Below are 23,532 nucleotides of genomic sequence, written 5' to 3' on the forward strand. Positions count from 1 at the left end.
CTTAACCGTTCTTGCAAATGGGTTCCCACTAGACATTTTGGGCACTGATCTGTGTCTCTATGAGGAACATTACATGCTACACACGGCTCCCTTGAGGACTCGAGGGCGACGTTCAGTGAAGCTACGCTGGAGCAGGAGGCCCCCCCTGTCAGGGTGTTCGTGCCGTGTGTTATCCTCTTGACCTTTTCTTATTTGCCACCTTCCAGGACATCCAAGAAAGACAGATGCAATAGGAAAGGCAGGGGTTGGGATAGGGATGGGATGCAAGGGTTGGGACTGTCCCATGGACGTTAGAAGTCGGATCCACCGCGCCACTCTCAGCTTCCAAACCACTTTTCCCGGCACTACAATATATATTCAGATCATAATAAGCATTAACAAGTGACTGCTCAGAAAACTTTCTAAGGTGAAATAATGCTTACTATGCTCTAAACCTAAGGCATGCTAAGTGAAACATGTGATAAGACCCTAAGTCTGTGGTGCCTCTCACTATGGTATCCGAGTCTCTGCTTCAAGCCACCTTAAAATATAATGTCATCTCAGCCCTACACTTGCCCCCCTGCCAACCTTATTATTTCATCCATACTTCGTTCATCATGGTTGCATGACAGCTATTATTCGTCATCACCCCCCTGCACCCACTCCAAGCTGAACAAGAAACGTAGCCCCTTGCAAAGCCAAGCATCTCTCACTTAATATAAAATGCCTTTCATCAGCCCTCAACCCACATCTCACTTAAAGCAAACTGGGAGGGTCTGTGGGACACCAGTCAGGGGGCATGGAAGCAGGGACCGGTAGGAGACGTGAACTGCCTCGTATCCCTAGGTCTTGTCTGGAGATGCTCCCTACATGGCCACCTGTCAGGACCAGCCTTGCAGAAGGTCTCAACCATCCCTTCCTTCTTACTGTTGGACACTTCGAGACGTCAACACGGTGCCCAGGGCCTCCGACACGCTGCAGACAGCCCTGCTGGGGAGAGTCCAGGCTGGCTGGTTTTGTAATGTATCATAAAACTTCTGATCCTTTTTTACATTCACACCCTGGCAGGCTATATTGCTTGTGTTTAAAATCCGGGAATATCACTAAAAAGGATCCTGGTCTCAACATTTAGGAATAGCAAAGAGGCATGGGCAGGGTGGGTGCAAAAGGAGCATGACTCCGGGACTGGAGAGTCCCGCGGTCAGCACAGATCACAGTGCAAAACCGATCTCCATTACACCCACGACTCCTCTGACCTCAGTGGCTTCGCAGCGGCGTGAGTGAAATAAGACTCTGGCCTGTTCCCTTTTTTCAAAACAGGCAATCTATGTTTTCGGGGGAAATTGTCTGATCGCAGCCCTCCGCCTCACCAAAGAGGGCTCATTCATCAGATATTGTGTAATTCCATCCATATACCTAGCACTGTACCACACTCAACAATGACAGTCTCGGCCCCCGAAAACTCATGCAGAAGACGCTAAAAGCTACAGAGGAAACCTGACGCACTGAAGAAGACATTGCCCAAACTTTTGGCCCTTTGTGAAGTCTCCCTGCGCAAAAATGGAGTTGGCAGGAACCTTTCAGGAGGGAAATGAGTTCTTAAAATAAGTCGGGCTGGAAGGATTTTGCTCTACGTTTAAAAAGAGAAAGGGAAAAATGAGCTGTGGGCAGAAGCTGCAGGATGGAGCTTGTCGGGAATGCAGGCGCTAGGAAGGAGGCTCCGACACGAGCAGGTGTGCAGCCGATCTACTGTGACACGGGCAAGAGAGGCTCAGGACTAGCCCGTTGCCTTGGGCTCTCCACGGGCTTGCCCCTGACATCTGCCTGGAAGCTGCAGCTGGTGCACGATGCCACAGGTCCCTGCTGGCAGGGGTAGGGCCACCGGGATCGCACCACTGGCGAATCTGCGCTGGCTTCCAGCAGCTTCCCGGGTCTAAGTCAAGGGGCCGGTTTTGATCTATGAAGTCCAAAATGGTCTTGGCACTCATTACCTAAGGGATGCTCTCCCTCCTGCCCCACCTCGACACCGAAGGTCAGTTGAGAGCAACCCCCTGCAAGTGCCGCCGGGGAGGCAAGTTTGCAAGCGGGAGGTTGTTCTTGGTGGTCCCTCTCAGCTCTGGGGCTCGCTCCCCCTCGAAGCCCAGCAGCGCCCAAGACCGGACCTCTTCTGCAAGTGCCGTCAGACCTCCCGACGCGGGCAGGCATTTAGCAAGCCACATCAACTGGGATACTGTTCATAGCATTTCTGTTGCAGACCTTATTTTACTATTCTACCTGCTTTAATAAGCTCGTCTGGCTCTTACCGTAAGCCGCCCTGAGCCGTGTTGGGAAGGACGCTGCGTCAATCTAATAGAGACATAAATAAAACCTCTTGGGCAGGCTGTGGTCTGACCCACTTCCTACAGGCGTCACCGCGCCTATCTTTAGCTCCTCGTGACCGGTGCGCTACAGGGTCGTACGAACAGCTCCGCTTCATCCCCCGCTACTTCGTATTTACTTCCCCGTTCACCTCCACCCCTTCACCCCCGCCACTCCCGCCCCGAGTTCCCATTAGCTGAGCTACCTTTCGGGGGGCGGTCAGACGGCCCGCCTGCCAACGCGGCTCCTTCCCGGGCATGCCCTCGTTCATCACCCCGTGTCATCACCGGGGCTGCCGAGCCAGAACGTGCCCATCTGCCCCATCCCTCGCCCCGCCGGTCCCCGGGCACGGCTGCAGCGATGAGCTCACCCGGGTCCTATCCTGCCGGCAGCGCCCTTGGAAATCAGCTCTGTGCGGGGGATTAGTCGCAGGGCTTTAGAGCAGCTCCCGGGCACGAGTGCAGCAGTGGCAGAGTGACAGGCATTCGAAAACCACCCTCACTGTCCTCTCTTCTTCAGAGGGAAGCTGGGGTGAGTTCAAGGCTGAGGGCCCTCCTCAGGGACCGGCGGGATCCACCTCCCGATGCTCTCGCTGCGTCACGGGAGACCCAGGGGAGCTGCCTAGGGTCACCCTCAACAGAGCAAATGGGGTTAAATAGCAGCCGGGACCTTCTGGTGCCCAGCCCTTTGCTCGGCCGGCCCCTTGCTGGGCAAGGAGATGATACGTGAGGCCCCTGTGCTGCAGCAAGGTGAGCCAAGAGCTTTGTAGCAAAGGCCAAGGAGCCCCACGTGCAACTGGGCCACATTTTTGCACAAGCACCAGGCTGGAGGATCTCCACTGACATCAGCGAGTCACCTGGGTTCAAGCCAGGAAACAAGGATGGCTGGGGTGGGGGGTGCTGCTGGTGCCCCCCGCCCCTCTCCAAGAGCAGCCCACGTGCTCCCTGCGAAAGCCTGCTGTGCTTGAGGACCGTGCCTGCCTCCTGCAAGCTCACGAGACATCCCAGCCCGTGAAGAAGCTGTCCTTCCCGTTCCTTAAACTGGGAGCCCTCCCGCAAAGTGTCAGTGGGTTTAGAGACAGACCCAGCGAACGCCGGCAGGCTCGATCCCCTGGGGTCCTCCGTCGCCGTAGGCTCTAACGAGCTTCTAGGCTGCGGTGCTCTTTCTCTGAGGCAGAAATTACTCGCGTGTGCTACTGCTTTGGCTGAGACTGATTAAGCTGCAAAGTCTTAAATGCCCTGTTGTTGTTTTCCAGGCTTGAGGGAGCGCAGGCTGCAAGTAAATGGGTCACTACGCACAGAGTCTCTTCCGTCACGCCGGCGTTTCAGGTAGGACACGCGAGGGAGACCGGGCTGGCGGGGAGGGTTTTGGGCTCGGACTTGAGACCCTTCCTTTGCCACAGACCTCTGCAAGTACCTCTGCCCTGTTCCTTATATCTCGACTGGGACAAAGATGTCACCATGGTCTGCACTGAGTTAGAATAAATACTTTGGGATAATTTCTGGCCTGAAGAGCCCCTCGGTTTAACTCAGCAAGTGCCGACACAGTAGCCTCTGATCTCGGTCCTAATTGTATCTTGGAAATGCCATTTTCCCTGCTTTACAATGAGTGAACTTGGGCTCGCGAGCGACTTGCTCGAGATGACTTGGGAAGTTAATGTAGATCCAAGACGAGAGCATGGATCGTCTGAATCCCGGTGCAGGATTCAGCGCGTTTTCCCGTGCGGTAGCTGCCCGGCGCATCGCGTTCCCTAGAAAGACCTGCCATCAGGATGTGAGCTGTGTACATTTCTAATAGCTCTGCCGTTGCTGAAGGTACCGTCTACGGGACAAACCACTGCCGGTGCGGCCTCCTGCAAGGCGCTACATCCAGAAAGTGCGAGCTGCGAGACATATCCAAATGGGGCAGGAGATGTAACCTTGAGAAACAGAAGTGAAAAAGCCTGTGGTGATAGATTGGCTGGTGCTCAGTAAGAGAAAGGGGAGGGAAATCAATACTTACCAAATGAAAAAGAACAATAGGGTAAGAAATGTTCCTACCAAGGGTGTCACGATAGATCAATAGAGAGAAAAGAAAGGGAAAAAGAACTGGATGGTGTCTCTTTAATGGCCCTCACAGCCGCCTGCTTTCATCAAGCACTGAAGCCGAAGCTCAATTTGCTGCCCTGTAGGCTGGAAAGATCAGAATTGCGATAACGAACAAATGAGACGATGCCAATCTGGAGGCACCCACCTCCAGGAACAATGATCAAAAGCGGCACCAGAAAACTTCACTGTGAGATGCAGGGGGCTCAGCCCCGTTACCTCGCCTGCTTTGCCCCTACCCAGGTGTGCGCCCTGCACCAGGAGGTGCAGTTTGAACCGAGCAATGCTCACTAATCCATTTGCCCACTGAATCCAAGCAGAGCATTGCCTCTTGGCAACTCCATGAGCCTCGCTACTCTTGACAGAGGCAGATTTGGTTTGCATGCATCAGGCTGCGTCCTGAGGGATAAACAGCTGGCAGCGGGGACAGGCTGCTGAGACACGCTCGAGTAGGGTGACTCAAGAGCGCGGCAGAGCTTCGACTTGTCTCTGATAACACGTCCATGCATCAGCCTCGACGGCTACGCACCAGTTCTCAAGTCTTGTGTCTGGGGCGGGAAGGAGGGGGCGTCTGACACGTTGATTCATCCCTTCCTAATTAAAAGTTTTCACGGTGAATGTGTTTCGCGCTAGCTTGACAGTCTCGGAGGCTGACGGCTTCTCTATATCCCCATGGCACGGGCAGCTCGGGTGGTGCTACTCCTGGCTTTTTCCTTCCCCGCATTTCAAGCTTGCTGAAAAACTACGGGCCAGTTACTCACCGTGGGCCATTCAGGTGTTGGGGCCATTTCGCTGGGGACACTGGGACCATTTCAAAGAGGCCACCAAAGAGAGAGCAGCAGCTTGGGTCACGACCAGTTTCCAGACAAAGTTTTCCTTGCATCAGCCAGGCACATGCAAATCTGCAGCAGCCTCAGAGGTGAGCACTTCCTCCCTCAGACCCACCGCCGAGAGGCTGCAGACAAGCAATGCCTCCCCCCAAACTCTGATCTCCTGGCGTCAGGGGAGTTAACGCTGGGAGTCAGAAACCTTGTGCAGCATTGGAGGAGGGCTGCACGGCTGCAGCAGCCATCACACTAGCTTCCTTCGCTGGGGGTTGCAGGATCCACGCTCGAGCCCCTCAAAGGGTTCAAAGATTCGGAGGAGCATGCCGACGTCTGCACGACGACTGCAAGTGCGATGGGGAGGGGCTGCCTGTTCTGCCCTGCCTTTGTGCAGCACCGAGCACAGCCGGACCAGCGGCCCTAGGCGTTACTACAATGCGAATAAGAACGAATCCAGATATCGCAGGCTTGACCAAACTCACGCCGGAAATCTTGCAAGAAGGGCTTCGTTTGCCCCTTCCAGTTACAGGGACCGGGGGGCGGTGAATGCAACAGAAATTGGAGGGGGCTAGGGGCACCAAAGCGGACGGGAGCTCTGTCCCCCCAAGCCTCTCCTTTTAGCTGCCTGCCGTCCCCTGACCCTACCCTATTTTGGACACGGCTTTTGCAGGCTCAGGTGCTCCAGGCGGTGGGCAGGCTCCTGCTGCTGAGCCAGCGAGGAGGGGGCTGCATGGAGGGGTTCAGATAAGAGCGCTCCCCGCTCCCCGGGGGCAGCCAATCTGCATTTGCCCAGACATCTTATCTGGCCTGGGCTGTCATTGTGCTCTGGCCAGATTAGTGTCACCGGCCTCATTAATCCCTTTCCTGACGGAGGGGGAGAGGAGGGCAGCTAAAACCCGGTCTGATCCCCCGAGCATGCGGATCAAGAGTCCCAGGCAGCAGATTATCCGGCAGGTTGCGTCAGGGTGGAGTCGGAGACACTGCAATAAAGCTAGCGGCTGGCAGTCAACCCCCTGAGCCCTCATCTGGGGGGGCAGGGGCGATGAGAGACTTCCCCCTGCCTCCGTCAGGATACACGGGCACCCCTGCATCCTTCACCGCAACCCTTAGATGAAGGGAAACTTGGGGGAGTTTGCTCCTCTGCCTGGCGTGCTGAGCACGGCACGGGGTCGTGCCCCGCGCAGGTGGGTTTTATAGCAGCCACTTCCCAACCATCGTTAACCTGCATCCACAGGGCACGTTTTTCTCCAAAACCTGACCTTAATTCCTCCACAAATACCCTCCTGCCAGGGGCTTTTCCCAGCATGGGGGTTTAACGAGCCCTCCGGCACAGGCTCAGTACCTCTCACACGTCATAAACCCTGCTGAAGCGTATAGGGACTGAGGATCTTTCTCAGCTGTGAGCTGCCCTGTAAAACGGGTCTGGATTCGCTGCCTAACTGTGTGCCAGGAAACGAGAGAGAGAGATGGAGGCCCGGAGACAGAGGAGCAGACCTCTGCTTTCCTGCCAAGGGGCTGAAAACTGCCGGCTCTGAGAGAGGGCAGCAAAAATGTTGAATAAAATGAGAAGTTCAAGGCAGCTGGGCCCCGGGATGCAATGGCATGGCCTTAACTCTTCCAGCCACCCAGCTCGTCTCCCCCTCGGCTGACTACGGAGTTGGCGCTTTTTAAAACTCTCCTGTCTTCTGGGCAGAGTTGCATCGTCTAGCGGCGGGAAGCGGCTCCCGTCGCCTCTCCGAGCAGCTCGACCTTCAGGGGTAGGAGGCTGACGAGCCCAGCACCTGCTAGCCCGCAAGGGACCAGCTCGGCCGTCTGCCTGCAGCCCTAACGCCTGCCAGCCTGGTTTATTCATCGTGCGCCCACCCTGGTGGCGTCTAGAAAGAGGCTTTTTTTTTTCTTTTCTTTTTCTGTTGTTTTGCACCGGCCCTGGAAGCACGGCAATACCAGGTCGATGCGTGGCGTGGATGGAGCACGCTCCGGTTCCACCACCCAACACCTGCTCAATATAGACCTCCGATGGAGGACATATCAGAGACAATCACCCGCCCTGGGAAAACCACCTGATTGATCCACCTGGGTGGTCATGATGTTGCCCCTGCCAGGAGGCAAGTGTCTATAATGTCACAGCTTCAGGAGCTGTCAGGCCCCTGGCTGGAAAGCAGACCCCTCAGTGGACCCGCTGCTCCGAGCGCAGCCCTGGGGCGCGTCGGGCGGCAGACTTGTGCCACTGCCACGTCGTCAGCACCGCTCTCTCGCAAGGCAGGGGCTTGGGACACGCACCTCCTCCCATGACCCAAGTTTCTGGGGTGGACGTGTCTATGCTGCAGGCATGCCCTTACGTGGTCTGGCCCCTCTCCCTTTGCTTCCAAGCCCTAATCCTTCGCACGGGCTGCCAAAAAGGCTGATGATGCAAAGCCAGGCGGGACTCTGTGGTGGAAGGGGGTAGGGAGGTCTCATGATTAGGTGCAAGACAACCTCGATGCATTAAAACACCCCAAAGGGAAAAAGGGGGGTCTCTTCAACTCGCTTTTTGACAGGGCCCTGTGCTCTCTCTGTTGCGCCCTGCTCCACGAGAGCAGCTGCCCGAATAATCCAGATCCCCCAGCTGGCCCGATGGACCTAGGCACCGGGGCATCGCCCGCTTGGGGAAGGGCGTCGAGAGACTTACGAGAACGTCGAAGCTGTCCGGGTGGCTGTAGACGAGCCGGCTGCAGGCCAGGCAGTCCCGCTGGCAGTCCCCAAGCACGTGGGCGAGCAAGCAGAGCAGCAAGACATCCCGCAGCAGAGCCCTCATGGTGGCAGTCGTGAGAGCTAAGGACAGGGAAACAGAGACAAGGTGCTCGGTGAGGCGAGCGGCTAGCAAGGCCCTGCCAGGGTCAACCGGGCTGCCAACCCCCTCAGATGAGCCCGTGCTAACGCCGCGGCGCCGCGGGCAGATTGGGAAACACCTATTGCATTTGCTTCCCCAGGACGCCTGTGACTCCCACGCAGCTACAGGCGCGTTAGTGGTAATGTTTTAGCAGCTGCGGCAACCAAGGGACCATGCAAGAAGCAGGATAATATCTTTTATCAGATCAACTGTGTGCCTGGGAGAGAGGTTAGACAAGTTTCCGAGCACAAAGTGCCCTTTCTCGGGGCTGGGATGCAGCCTCAGGTATACACCATCTGTTCTCAACCTTTTGCGCCTTGCGTCCCACCAACCATTTTGTCAAAAAACCCTGGTCCCACCATGATAAAAAAACCAAACAACCCACTTCTCGAGATGCCTGTTGATTTATCTACTTGAAGTGCAAACAACTTTGATTTTTTTCAGTCGGGCAATGAGTTCAAGTCCCACCTACATGGCTTGGCATCCCACTGATCTAGACCAGTTACCCTGGGGGTGCCCAGTCTGCTCGTCCCCCGGGCTAGATGAGCGGGGAGGGCTGATCCACAGGCAGGATTGCGCCCCGCGCACCGGGATGTGGCCCTGGGCCTGACACGACCCTCTCCCTGCCCCAAGTGCTGGGGGGTGCTGTGCTGACCGCCGTCCCACGCATCAGGATGGATCCCCAGGGGCCAGGTGGGGAACATGCTCACTCCTCCTCCACGTCTCCGGTGTCAGTCCGTCACAAACCTCCTTCCTTCTGTGTGCGGGTGAATGGGCATCTCAGCCGGGCTCCAGCACGATCGGGTTGCTTACAGCTGTTAACCAGTTGTTTTTTGCAGCAGCCCTGCCAGAGCTCCCCCGGGCAGGCCACTGGACACGGTTGCTCTTGAGCTTCCTTTGGCATAAGTGGGAGGCTGTTTCTTCCCAGTCTCCCCTGTGCTGGGGGCCTCCAGGGCACTCTTCAGGGGCTTGTGCACACACAACACGCGCTGGATTCGGGGCTGAGCTACTTGGGCCAGACAGCACACGCGGCATGCGGGTGACCAGCCGTGCACACATCTCCCTGCCTCCGGTTCTCACTATCCAGAGCGCCCGCCGGGCTTGCACCAGGGTCCTCGTGGGCAGGGAGGGGAGTCCGGCGCTCCTCTTCCTCTTCCTCTGCTCCTGCTCATTTTCTTTTGACCGTGACCTGCTCCCCAGTTAGACTCGACTCTCCCCGGCGCGGTCACTTCCTCTCCTGCTGGCTTTGAGCATGGGCTTTTCTGGCCCTCTTCCAACACCTCTTTTGTGTTTTGGGTCTGCACTTTAGATTTTGTCACTCCACGACCTCGGCAGCAGCTCCCTGAAAAGGGAGGAGAGAATCTGTCCCCGCAACCTCAGCAGCTTCTTCTCCTAAGCTGGTTCCATATGAATAAATGATCGTTAAGGTTTCACAGCCGATTAGTTATGATCCCTGGTCTGGCAGAGATGTGATACAGCCCTTGGCAGCAAACCGAGCATCCCCAGCCACTGAACCAGCCCCTGATTCAATATTCCCTCGTACGAGTTTCAGGCCTCTCGCCAGAAGTCGTAAGCTGGGCGTGGACGGATAACGCAGCCCCTTCTTCCAGCTGCCCGAGCGCGTCCACATCGCTGGCGGCACGACGCCTTCTCCGTAGGTCCCGCTGGCCCTGGGCCCGGCCCTTGGATGTGACTCGTCACTGCCCGCTCCTGGCTCTCCGGTGCAATTAGACAGCCGTCATCATCACCGAAACCCCCCCCGGTGAATCTGTTTCAAGCACCTGTCCCACTTTGCCACTCACGAAGCCCCTGTGAGACAGCTCGGGCTATTGCGGCGTCACACGCAGGGAAACAAGTGCGCTCGGTGGTGAAGTAACTTGGTCAAGGTTGCGCAGTAAATCAGCGGCAGAGCTGAAGAACGGGGTATCCGGGTCTGCTGCTCTTGGCTTGTTCTTTAACCCCCCCGCTTTCCCCTTTTAAAGAGATTCATAATGGTCTAGTCACTAAAACCAAAGTAGGTGGTCCACTCCCCCTCCATAACTCCTCCTCCACGTCCTAATGCCTGCGCTGGGTGTTTTATTATTTTTTTCTTTGCACACTGGCAGTGCCCATTTCTGCACCCTGGGCAGTGGCAGTGCGCAGTGCAGGGGCAGTGGCCAGCAGGAACTGGGCAGGCTGACCAGAGATGTCTCCTCCTCATTTTGCTGCCGATGCGCATCGAGCGGAGACCTAAAAACTGATTTTCGGTGACAAAAATAGGAAGCAAGAGGGTTGACCCTCTCTGACACCTCCCTGTGCAGCGCTGCGCTCCTGCCAGGCCCCCCTAACCCCAGCACTGCTACCCTGTGTCCTCCCTGCAGCTGGAGCCAGAGCCACTGCATGGAAGCTGCCCAGCACGGGGGAGCGGGGGAAGGGCGGTGGTGCCCCCCACGTATGCAGTGCCCGGACCTCATGCCCGTTGTTACAGTACTTACGCCAAGGTCTGACAGTACAAAAGCTCCCTCGGGGACTCAGTCGGCAGGGCACAGCCCAGAAGGCGGCGGTGCCAGTCAGCCCCGTGACCATCCTCGGGGCCAAGAGGCCGAATCCAGAAGCGATGCATATGTGCCAAGTGATGCATATGAGAGTCGTTCACACGTCCGTATGGGGGTAGGAGCAGAAGAGCATCCTGCGCCTCACTCCGGGCCAGGTGTGCAGGGGTTAGAGGCGGCAGGGTCTCCCCGGGGGGAGGAGACCTCAGGGGGCCAAGCTGGCTCCCACACCCCCTCCCGCAGCCCTCGGTGCTGGGGGGTGCTGGGCCTTGCACCACCGTGGAAGGGAAGGTCTCCGGGGCCTGAGCATGTTCTGCAATCCCCAGCTGGAAAGTAGCCTCTCGGGACCACAGGTATCTGGGCATGGTTTAAATTAGCGAGGGCTGATCTGCGCCTGGGGCTGGCGAGGCAGGTGTGAGGTTTGCCTTTGCCTCCAGGCTCACCCGTCTCCCACTCGCTTAAAAGTGGCAGACGCCCATCTCCTGCCGCAGGCTCCCCCGTGCATCTTCCCTGGCCGAACGCACGTGCGTGAGCAGCGCTGCTAACCCAAACGCTTGGTGTCTTTTTGAAACTAAAATACCAAATCACCTTCTATAAGAGGGATGTTTTCTTCATCCCGTGTCAACGACATGGTGGTGGGCCAACAGCATCCCGTGACGCTGATAAGCCAGGGGTGCAGTTCTGCGGGTGTCCCAGTACGGGGAGGCTCGGTGATTTCTGTGGTACCGGGGTGCGGGAAACCCTCTTTGAACATCAGCCACGGTCGAGGGGGAATCCAAAAAATGGTCGCTGCGTCTCTGGTTCACGTCCCAGCAAACCTCACGTCGCGCGCTCTGCCGTCCCCCAGCTCACGGGGCAGGGACCCTGCTCGCTCACGTTGCCACAGCTCTGTGCAAATGTCACACACCTTTATTTTATTTTTTTTAGGGAATGTTTCGTGTTCCAAGCCAAATCAGCCAAATCGAGTCCAAATCCATGAGTCAGTCGAGAACCGTAACCGGCAAACATCTTCCACCCCCACCAGGGGCTTCAGATGTTTCCAACATCTTTTGGCAGGCATCCTATTTGCAGACCCAAGCCCGGAGGCTTGGGGTTCAGTGCCCCCAAGTTTCACTGGCCCTCAGCCATATGGCTGCAGGAGCAAGCTAGGGAGGAGCCCCCCACTTCCATACCATGGGGTTTAAGCCCCAGCACCTCGGTGGGTACTAACCCACGCCAGAAGAACAGTAATCCTGGCAGGGGCTTAAGGAAAACTGCCTTCTTGGCCCCAGATACGTGGTGTTTCCCCTGCCACGCACCTGCTGCTGTTCGTATCATGCAAAAATGCATCAGCCCTGATGGTTAAGGAGAGGGTCTTCCGCAGGGCTGTAAGGATTGCAATCCTTTGCTTTCAAGCAAGCATCTGAAAGGGCTTTGCAGACCTGCGGTCACCACACTACAGAGGCCCCTGATAAGAAGGGTTTTCCCCTTCAGCAAGAAGGGAAACGGAGGCACAGGCGTTCAGCAACTCGCCCCAGGTCACCCAGTGAAAGTGGAGCAGAGCATAGGAGAAAACCCAGGAGTCCTACTCCTGGTTGTGCGTCCTAACCAAGAGCCAGAGCTCCCCTTGCAGACGAGACGCAAAGCTCTGAGGTCTTACCCTCTCCGCTCCTGTCGAGCCCCGGGGAGCGTCTGTTCTGTGCTGAGCCATGGAGGATGCCACCCTTACAGCCCCTCAGTTGTTCAGCTCAAGCTGCTTTTTGCTGGGAGTCCCACAGTCAATTCCCAGCGTGTCTGCTGGGAGGACGGCTGTCGCCCACCCAGGCGCGGAGCCCCACGGACGTCGAGGGAGCGCCGCGTACACGTTCGGTCCCAGCGCGCCTGGCTGGCAGAGGGCTGAAAGGGGGAGCGTTGTCTGAGCCACATCCCATCTGCCAAGGCCAAGGCCAAGGCGAGTTGCTCCGATGTTCGCCTCGGCGCAGCGGGCTGGAGGGCCCACCTGCTGCAGCACCAAGCAGGTTATCACCAGTGCATGAATGCAGCCACCGGAGAGCTGCCTCCTGCATCACAGGTCTGACGCCAGGGTAGTGTTTAGAGCTGGCGATGGTGCCCCCATTTATGCCTTGAGAGAGGGTAGCTGCTCCACAGACTTGTGCGGACAAACTAGGGAGCAGCCTCCCAAGGCAAAAGCTCGACTGGACACAAGAAGCACGTGCGCCCTACGGAGCAGTTGCAAGGGGCCGATTGTGTTACCTTCCTAACAAGGAGAGAGAGACCAGCAGCAGCAAGGGGCAACATTAGCAAAATGGGGATACTCCCTCTAGCTCACAGGGGCCTTAGGGGGTCGAATCCATTCGGAGGATGCACTTGAGTGCTGCGAGCCTGACCTACAGTTGCAGGAAGAGTATCTTTGCACCTTTGCGGGGTGGGACTTCCTACCCTGCGGCAGCCGCCCACGCACACGCACCTATGCCGGGGCAATGCACGGTATCTCATTCTGCTTTCTGCCCGGGGGAAACGTGTGCACGCAGACGGTTAGCACGGAGTAGCTGCTGAGCTGCAAGTTCACACCCTGATTTGCCAGTAACTTGCCCAGCCTGCTGCACCTTCGCAGACAGCCATGCACGGAGCCGTTGCTCCGTTCCTCCGCCCATCCTAAAGGGTTGGGGGTTTTTAAATACATTTTGGCCTGACCCGAACTGAAAATCTTGCAAAACTGTTGGTGAACCGTCCAGTAAAGAACAGGTCCTACGGGGCGAACAAACCATTCTGATTCCAGGTATTTTTTGAACTTTAATAAATGTTGAAGGAAACTGAAACAAAAAGAGTCCTTTTTAAACTCAGTGAAACATTTCATATGGTTTTGCATCCCCCCCCCCCCCAAGCCCCATATGCAGAATTCAGCAACACTGAAATAAATCTGCCCCCCCGTTTTGGTGTCACTATAAGCTGGAGACAAATGCTTTCATCCACATCTAATCTTTGGGGGGGGGTCAGACCATTACACAACGCTGGGATAGCTCAAATCGCCCCCTTTTATGCTGCTGCTGGCTTTGCTCCAGGGTTGTCTGTGGAGCTGTACCAGGTCGCCTTTGGTTGCACGTGACCTTGCTCTCCGGGGAACAGAGGCTTCCCAAACCCAGCTGGGATGCTCATTTCATTGGTTGATCATAGGCTAATAAATGAGAGCAAGCTGAGGCCAGAGAGAGAGAGGATGAAACGGGGGTCCTAGGTGGGTTTGGGGGTCTGAGTGAGCTTCTGGCTGACCCATCAGACACACAGGATGTGCCCTAAAAACCCGGTGTGTCTGTCTGACACCCCTGAACAAAGGCTCGACGTGGGCCTGGATCACCCCCAGCTTGGAGACATATTTGAACAGGTGCCAGGGATCCTTAACTCCAGCGGGTGCCCTGGGGCTCAGGCACCCGCTGGAAAAAAATGAGCGGGTGCTCAGCACCATGAGCCAAAGCCGGCAAAAGCCAAAGTCAGCGCCCGTGCTTAAACCATGATTTCCTTCCCCACCCCAGCACTGCGTAGAGGGGGCGCACGGGGCAGGTAAGACAGGAAAGCAGGATTTCTCGTCCATCCCAGAGTGATGCTCTTCGGAAAAGGGATGCTTCATCCCAAGGCTACTGGATGCAACGTGAGCGAGAGGGTAGGATTGTGCCTACTCTCTCGTGCCCTCAGACGAGCTACACTTCGCGTGCTCTTCCCTTTGATTTCATGGGCTCCTGTGATCGCAGCAAAGTAGGCAGTGGGTGCAGGAGGGTTAAGCCAAGCAAAGCTGGCTTCTCGTGGCTGTTTGCTGTGTGCAGACGGTGGGAATGGGGGTGGGGGGTGATAAGGTTTGGAATTAAGGTTTAATCTTTGCTGAGTCTCGTTAAAGCTGGGCAGCAGAATGAGTCAGGGGATTGGCGATGGCTCCCAGGAGAGGGAGAGAGGACGAGGCTGGACCCTTCCGCTCGGGTTAGAGCCACACACATCAATCTCTGGCTCCAAAGGACACCTGGGACCCAGCAAGCGACAAGGTGTGACAGGGGAAACTGGGCTCTGCTGCATCGCAAACTCCCTGGACACCCTCACGCCTGGTACTTTTGTGCCTCGGTTTCCCCATCTGCGACATGGGGAGGGATGATGGGCCCCCCCAGCAGCTTATCCAAAAGAGGCTTCACGTCTGCGGCGTCCGACTAGAACGGCCCGGTGGCATTTGGCTGTCACATCATGGCTGGGGGCAGACACAGATTGCGATCAAGGCTTTTCGTTCCTGCTAATTGAAAGATCGTATCGGCGCGGCCTCTCCAGGCGCGCGCTGTTGCCCAGGGCCTGTAATTCACTGTGAAGCATCGACGGGGACGGAGGCGTTGTGGCCCCGGCGATAAGCGCAGCAGCGACTGCATGCGAAATCCGGGCTCGGGGGTGCATTCGCTCACCGCGCCCGAGAGCTGGGTACCGTGCAGGGGTCAAGCAGTGGCGCCGGGCTGTCTCGCTCTCGAGCGAGGGGAGGCCCAGAGATGGTAGGGTGGGAACTGGGCGCTTCGGAGGGTTAGTTTGCCGCCTTTGGGGAGAAGCAGTTGTGTAAAGCCCGGAGCCCGTGGAGCACGGGGCTGAGAGTATTCCTGCGTGATGGTGCAGACGGGGGCTCACTCCCTTCCTCGGTCTGCTTCGGAGCTGGGACGTGGACTAGGCTCTGCTGCCCCGCGGGGAGGAAGGTTGCAGGGCAGCACCGGTTCCTCCTTACGTTGCGTGCTGCACATAACCTACCTGGACAAATCTTGAGCCTTGATGTCCCCCCGATGACTGAGAGCGGGCACAGCTCCCTCCCGCAATGCAGGGCCAGCATAGTTTATTCCCACATTGCTTTTACCCCCTTGCTTCCCACCACACAGCTCCTCGGTGCACAAGGAGCACCCGCTGCACCCTGGACTGGAGCCAGCCAGGGTAATTTAGAGCCGCCCCTAGGCTGGCTTAAATTACACAGAGCTGGTGGAGCTTGCAGCCAACACCCAGAAATCATTATCCATTTCCCCACCATTTTCTGCTGGGCAGAGCTGAGGATTTGCCCCATTTTCTCTTGCGAGCATCGTGCTTGCGCCCATACAGGTGGGACCGAGGCGAGAAGAGGGATCTGAACTGGTCTGAATACTCTGACACGAAGTCACATCCTTGTTGAAGTCAAGAGGGCTGCAGGAGAAACGCCTGCCGGGCCGTAACTGCAGGGAGAATTTGCTGGCAAACATGAAAGCAGGGACTCCAGGGATGTGCTAATTGTTGCTGCAAGAGGCACCTGGCCATGCAGACAGGCGGGTAATTCTCCCGTCACGAGGAGGCGATGGGATCACACGCTCATCACGAACACGGGGTGCCAAGATGAGAACGCTCCCTTACGCACGCGATTAGCGGAGGTGGAAATGAGACCGTAAAATTTTCCTCCCGGAACAAATACCTGCTCAGCAGAAATCTCTGCCTGCACTACGCTAGACACATTGACGCAGCTCCCTAGGTGGAAAGGACGGTTTTGCAGGCGTGTGTCTGCTCTCCAACCTGTCAGGAGGGGGATTTTCTCTCTGCGTGGAAATTTTTTCCCCTGGGATGACGTCAGGGAGATGTGGGGCGGATCCGCAGCCGCTCACCTCCCAAATTTCTGCGCACCCAGCAGCCCAGCTTTGGGACAGACAAGGGCAAAATGAACTTCCCCCCTTCCTGATGCCTCCCTGAGAAACAGCTAGTTTAAAAGGTCTTGGGGTGACCCTGGGGTACTTCCCTTTTCCCTCTTTCAGTGGGAGAAACATCTTTACTCCACTGTTCGTAAGGCACTTTGCACTCACTATGTGGAAAGTATCCTTAATTACTATCGGCGAGTGCTGCTCTGTGCTCCTTTCCCCATGGGGAAGTAGCAGTGCTGTTAAGCATTGCAAGTACCTAGCCAAGAAGTTCGGGTTATCCCGCTGAGATCAGGGACCAACTGGTCCTTGGTCTGTTCCAGGTGGGAATAAAAAATGAATGGAGACTCCTGGCTACAGCTCACTAAACCACTCAGCCACAGACATTAATAACTGTGGCCAGCACGATGCAAAAAGAATAGCATGGAGTTAAAAGGATGGCCTATAAAAAAAAAAAAAACAAGCCAAAAAGCAAACTAGCAAACAAACAAAAAAGTAGTATCTGATTAATTTGTGACGTTTCCTGCTGAGGCAATAGGTTAAGGAAGATTCAGCAAAGGAAGAGATACTTACTCAATAAGAATAGGAATATGGGAACCTAGGACTCAAACAGGCTTCCTGGGCCGTCGAGTCCAGCCCCCTGTGTCTGCATTAACCCAAGGACCCCCCCAAATCACCATTACAAGCCCTACCTCCTCAAGGAGCAATTTCTGAACTGCATCTGCTAGTCAACCTCCAAAACGAGGGCCGTCGGTCCCCGTGCGCTGGAGCCCAAACTGATCGGCCCCAGGGAGCCAGGCAAAAATTATTTCCTATGGGAGAACATTGTATGAAGTGCTGGCTGACCTAAATACGTTACACCAGTGATTTTCAACCTTTTTTCATTTGCAGACACCTAAAACATTTTGAATGGAGGCGCGGACCCCCTTTGGAAATTTCGAAAGGAGGTGCAGAGTGCTTTGAATTGTATTCATACACTCTGGCTTGATCACAGCCATCTTTTGCAGACCCCTTAGACATAGTCTGGGGCCCTCCAGGGGCCCACGGACCAGAGGTTGGAAACCACTGTGCTCTGCCGAGGACTGCATTACCAGGACCATTGCCCCGAGACAGCCCAAGCCAAGCACGAAACCAAGGCTGCTATTCTCTGTCACCTGCAGCCTCCCCGTCGGTCAGGGACCCTTCGGATCCAAGCTAATTATGCGTTAAGGTGCAAAAAAGCCTTGTTTTGAAGCGTGACACATTAAAGGAAGAATAATTCTTCTTAGAGGCCTTCACAATGGGGCCCAAGCCCTTAGGCTAAGCAAAGAACTAGTGGTAGGATTTTTCTCTCCTCTCCCTTGGGTTGGAAAATACACTTCGACATCCCCGGGTGCCTTTGTCCTGAGGATTTGGCAGAGTAGGCTGGAAACCAAATTCCTCCCACATTGATATATTAGGATGTGCATGGGGCTCCCAAGGGAATGACTATAAGCCCCAGCCCTTGGTTCATGGGACTGGCCTCAGTGCCTGATAAGAAATAGACCCCCAGGGGCCTGAACCATGTCGACTTCTGTCGACTCTGGGTGATTTTGAGCACAAACGATGGGCCTGGCAGCAACGTGTCCCAGCCGTTCCCTATAGCCAAGGTCGGGGGCGAGGTTGTACTGAGCTAGTCTTACGCTGACCGGGCTAGCAGAGAAGTAAAGGGTGATGCCCACCCCAGGGAGCCACCAAGACCTTCGTTCTCTACTTTATAAACCTGACACGACAATAGTGCCATCCCGTTCACACACACACACGCTCATAGTTGCACACCAAAACGGGGCCTGATTCAAAGCCTAGATGGAAAGACTCCCATTGACTTCATTGGTTTGGATCCGGCCCTGGATCCGAGCATGCTACGGCTCACAGAGAGAGCAGCATCGGGTTAGACACAATGAACGAATCAAACTGGCTTCAGCAAAGAGCCACAATATTGTCCAACAGTGTCCCCCACTGGCAACAGCTAACACACCGGCAGCTTTGCTCTTCGACTGTCTTTCTCTTCCAACGTTAAAGTTGGGACTAGCCTTCCCGAGCGAGAGCAAAAATCTCCGAGCCCACCTCTAGCAATGGAAAAGTGAAGCGCAGACGCCACGTAATGTAGCGTGTAACGATCACCGCGCAGCAGTGTATTTCAGCCGCAAATGCTATTATCACGCAAACGTTCACCAAACGCATCAGAGAATGATGATATTATCGCTTACAGCGCGCGGCGCAGCAGCTCATGAACGTTAATTAAACCGCTCTCCTTTGTGCGGACAAGTAGAAAATTGTATTTCTGCCTTTTGTGAGATCTCAGCGCGAGCTGGTTTTGGCTCCGCACTTCCCTCCTGTATCTGATGCCCGCAGAAAAGCAAGCGCATCCTTTTGTTAATCCCCTAAATCGGGTAATTGGTCATAATTGGCCAGATTACAGGCGGCAGTGAGCGCATAAACACAGATGCAGCATCTATACATTCAGCGAGGCAATTTGGAAGTAGAGCGCCGCTGGGAAGGTTTCCTCAGCCCCGTCTCCATCCGGCACAGCTCAGTTGGACGCTTTCATTCCCTCCGCTCTCTACCGGGGCAGCCACCAGAACGTTTTTACCCTTTTGTGCGTTTTCCAAAAGACAAAAGCACAGCTCCTCACTCAGATTCCCCCAAGAGCCTCCAGCAGCCTCCCCCACGAACTTCCAAAGTTAATCATCTCTGCTGTGGTCGCTTTCAACGAGATGAGATAGAAACGCCGACTGGGGAAAGGAACGGGCGAGCGGGGGAGAGACGTCTGGACCGGGGTCAGAGGGATGCTCGTGGGAATGGCTGGATAAAGCTCAGAGGGATTTTAAAAAAATGTTTATTCTCAAGACAGCAGTCAGGAAATCCTCCCCGGCCCCATCCTGGCCACTAGCACCTGTTAAAGGACCGTGCCTGGCACGAGCTGTCATTTAAACACCGTCTTTCTGATAAATATCAATACAAACAGCAGGGACGACACGGAGAGAGGAGATCAATACAGACTTTACAAGGAGGATAATGTGGTTTTCCCACCGGCTTAGTAGACTGGGATGCGTGGAGCCTTTCCTGCTCCTGTTGCGTTTCCGTCTGCTTTGCCACGTCCAGGGAGGATTTTCTGGGGAGGCAGATTGGGAGAGCAAAACTTTGTTGCACGCTGTCTGCCCTGCCTAGGCTCTGAGCTTTCCTCCAGCCAGAGGAACTTCTTTAGGAGAAATATTTATTTTAACACTTCAAAGGGAAACAAGGGACGGGGAGGGGGGGAACTCCTCGGTAAAACCTCAAGCCTCCCTCAAAGACTCCCGAGGTCTTTGTGCTAAAGGGGTGCCCTGAGCTGCTGAAGCACCTGCCTGCAAAGACAGCGGAGCCCTGCTCATCCTTTTCCCCCAAACCGCATTAGTGACCGACGCAGGAAGAAGTGCTGGGAGCACCAAACAATTGCCTACCTGAGGGTGTGTTGTCAGCAGCAAGTCTTCCTCGGATGTGCGACTCTTCCACAGTGTCTCTGTCACGGTGGTATATATATATACGGTGCGCGCACACACACACACACACACGCATGCATGCACGCCTCCCTCCCCATCCCACTAACACGTGCATCTGTGAACCCACCCCCAGAAGGCTGGCTGGCTGACTGACACACTGACTAGCAGCTGGGGAGCAGCGCGGTGACCCTCCCTTCCCTCCCCGCCGCTCCCCCCACCCCAGCACCCTTCCAGAAATGCCAGTGTCACATCGAGATCCCTGCCCCCGAACGCGTTAACGCACCCGCCGCGACACCAACCAGCTGCGTAAGAGCAGCGCCTCGTTGCGTTGCTCGCTGCTCGGAGGCACAGGAGCAGCTAACGCTCAGACCTCCTCGTGCCAGGCGACTGCAGCATGGCGCTCCCCCTCGGGCAGCTCCCGGAGGGACTCGGCTCGAAGTCAGGGCGACGGCGCGCAGGACTCGAGCGCCTCTTGTTCCTCCTCGCGGTCTGCAATCGTGCCACTGCGCGAGGGGCAGCGGGCGGGAGTCAGGGCAGGGGAGTGCATTTGCAGCTTCGCCACTGACGGGCTGCACGGCCTTAGGCGAGTCACGTCGGCTCTCAAAGCGCCCGTTTCTGGGGAATAACGAAAGCCCGGTGAGATCCGAGGAGAAAACCGCTCCATCGAAGCTGTGCACCGCTGTTAAAACTCCCTGACCGTTGTATTGTTACCAGGACTCCGCATTTCCATACCGCCAGCACCTCTCAGGCAAGGGTGTCACGGGGCTGTAGACCCCTGGGAGGAGGGGAAGGGATATACAGTAAAACCCAAGCCGTTCACATCGGTGCGCTTTGCAGTCTGCGCAGTTCATGGGGAGTAGCCAAATGAAGGGCGAGCCACTGAGCTCTTTGCTGCAGCTCTAACTTCAAAGGGTGCCATTTCCCCGCTCACCTGGAGCCCCTCTGCAGTCCCCCCAGCTGGCTCAGGAAGCAGCACCTTTGTAAGGAAAGCCTCGGGAGCACAGCCGGCGTGCCCCCGTGGTGCCGCGCCACCGTCGGCTGCAGCCGTGTATACTGGAGCCGAGTTTGCAAGCCCTCGTCCTTGCAGGGTGGGTAGGAAAGCACCCTGCAAAGTGCCTGCCATATGAAGGCCACCTCTTTGCAGCTGAAATACAATCAGTCCTGCCGTGGCAGGCAGCAGCTGCCACGAAGCTCAGCCCCACGCAACAGTTTATTACAGACTAGTAGAAACTAATGCGTGAAGCTGCCAGGGGGGAGTCTCAAGAGGCGAAACCAGGAGTAAGAGCCGAGCGCTGGGATTAAGCTCCCTTTTTCTGTGAAAACTGCTGGGGAGTCATCAAAAATGGAGATCGGCCTTTGGCTTTATATTCCTTGTGGGAGATGGGCCCTACAGTGGCACCTAAGCCCCATGCAGAGATGCTAATTCAATGCAGACACTGGAAGGAGCATCACTTATGGGACTGAAAACTGCACAAAGGCATTCTGGAGGGATCTCGTCCCACGATCCAAGCACCATCACCCTGAAACCGCCCCAGCCCTGCTACATGGGCTGGCTGGTTGTCACAGAGGTTGAAGGCCTGCCCGTACCTAACCGAGCGCTGGGCTAGCACAGTTAAGGCACGCCGTTTCTATAGCCAGCGGCACATCCAACTGTCTTTGCTCCTCCATGTCAACAGCAAAAGCAAGAGGAGGTCTGCATATACACGCGAGGGACGGGAGGCAGAAGGGGAAAGCAAGCTTATAGCCAGTGGAGATCTTGGAGGAGAGGCATGACACAGCCATGCCCATGCAAACGGGGAGCAAGCTGCAGCAGTCCGAGCAGCCTCAGGCCTCCCAGGGAAGAACAAAGGAGCTGAAAGCCATAGGACAAGGAGTGCTCTGTATCTGGTCAAGCCTAAAGCATGCAGCACACCACACCAAGACATCTGTGAGGGGCAGTCAGGGCAGCCAGAGCATCACTTGTCCCTACATTGGCCCTGCTGCTGGCAGAGGGACCTCTGGGCGCTGCAAGGCAAATAGTCACCGAGTCACCTGCCTGTCTTACCTTCACTTGGCTGGAGCCTGCAGTATTCAATCCCTACCTTGGATTATTGAATGAAGCAGGGATGATCAGGGGCTCTGACCAGGCAGCCACTGATGCAGGGAGCAGGTCTAATAGCCACACCCCCAATCACCTCTGAAGTCACAAGATCGGAGAGTTTGGGCCCCTGCTCCCCCCCCCAGCTGAGCTCACATGATTCAATGCATCAGAGGCATGAGGTAAATAATTAACAGCCCCAACCAGTTTCAAAAGCAGATGACTTCTGAGAGGAGACCCAGTCGGGGACCTTGGGAAGAGTGCTGCCCTGTCCTGCAAACTGTCCTATAATAAACAGCAACTGGAAATCGTAGAGTTGGCAGAGGACAAAGAGATCAGCATGAGTCACCAGCCACTCAGGCTTAAATGCTCAGAGCAGCAGTGCTGGAAACTTATTGTATAAAGCAGCAGGAGCTGGGCGAGGAAGGCAAACCTGTCTGTTGGATGAGACGGGAGCGTAACCACTCCAGGGCGGACCATGGGTGTTTCCCCCTTGTCCCAGTTGATTCCAGCTCCCACACTTATACTGTGCTTCCTTAAATTCCCCGCTCTGCAACCGTAAAGACACAGAAGAGTCTGTTTTGGTTCCTATATTGGATAGAGTTGCTGTGTGCTGTGAGCAGCTGGCACATACCCCCCCAGAGCTGGCTGCAGCAGAGACTCAGATAATATATGTGGAGGTGTATTTAGCACTGCGGCAGGCAATTATTTTGGGTGGAGGGCCATTGAGGGCGGCATGACAGGCAGCCAGGGGCAGGTAAATATTCATTTTCTGAATTTTTAGGGGCCCTGCAGGCTGGAAGAATGGCCTGGTGGGCTGCATCCAGCCCGTGGGCTGCATTTTGCCTACCCCTGATTAGCAGGTGTTGTTTTTAGCACAGGGGTGGGCAAAATATGGCTCAGGGGCCAGATCCAGCCCACCAGGCCGTTCTGTCCAGCCCACAGAGCCTCTAAAACATTTAGAAAATTAATATTCATTTGTTCCTAGCTGCCTGTCAAAGATGACAGGAGCCAGGGGCAGTAGGGCCCAGAGGAAATTGGTGGCAGGACCCAGTAGCAAGGCCTGCCCATCCCTGCCTCCCTAACCAGAAATCCCTGCCCAGCAGAGGCTTCTGGCCCGGGACCATGGGGCTGTTCCTGCTTCCCTGAGCCAGAGAGCGAAATGCGGCTCTCAACAGCTTGCCAAAACTTGGTAAGTGGCCCTCCGCCTGAAATAATTGTGCGCCCCTGATTTAGCAGGAGGTTTGGAGGTTTCAAGCCTTTTTAGGACAAAAAGTGATATAAGCTGTTATCGCTTATATAGGTACCTTCCTAACTTTCAGGTGGAGGGAAATCAAGCTAGCTAGGTTGAGAGTTGCTATCGAATACCCAAAGTCTGACCTTTTCAAAACAGTTTCTGGTCCAGTGAGAGGCTTGTCTGGATTCTCAGTTTATTTCTTTATTTCTTAGGGTGTTTTTGCTCTAGCACTTTTCCCCTGAAGAACTCAGCATGTATCTCTCTCTCAGTTATTTATAGGGAAGACTGGGTGAACAATTGATTTTTTGGGTTCAGTGCTTAAACTGAAAAAAAAAGTTCATTTGGAATCAAATGACATTTTTAATATATTCTGGGGGGATTTTTTTTTTCTCCCTTTAAAAATGAAACCAAGCTCGATTTCCAGTGAAATGTCC

The 23,532-nt window shown here is 55.5% G+C and overlaps 1 protein-coding gene across 2 annotated transcripts in view; it reads right to left on the bottom strand.

Moving 5' to 3' along the window:
- The window catches only part of PNOC (prepronociceptin), a 34,211-nt gene extending 14,410 nt beyond the window's left edge, over nt 1-19,801 (bottom strand). The window contains exons 1-2 of one of the 2 annotated variants that reach the window (XM_090024569.1): nt 19,746-19,801; nt 7,914-8,056 (exon numbers count right to left, since the gene is read on the bottom strand). In XM_090024569.1, the coding sequence (XP_089880695.1) occupies nt 7,914-8,039 (126 nt within the window). In that variant the 5' untranslated portion in view covers nt 8,040-8,056; nt 19,746-19,801. Of the gene's footprint in view, nt 1-7,913; nt 8,057-8,861; nt 8,995-19,745 lie in introns of those variants that run through there. The other variant, XM_090024483.1, reaches the window with a different exon arrangement.
- Between the last annotated feature and the right edge of the window lie 3,731 nt (nt 19,802-23,532).

The sequence above is a fragment of the Crocodylus siamensis genome, chromosome 1 (assembly GCF_052110815.1).
Source record: "Crocodylus siamensis isolate JL-2025a chromosome 1, ASM5211081v1, whole genome shotgun sequence".
In the NCBI taxonomy this organism is placed as follows: domain Eukaryota; kingdom Metazoa; phylum Chordata; order Crocodylia; family Crocodylidae; genus Crocodylus; species Crocodylus siamensis.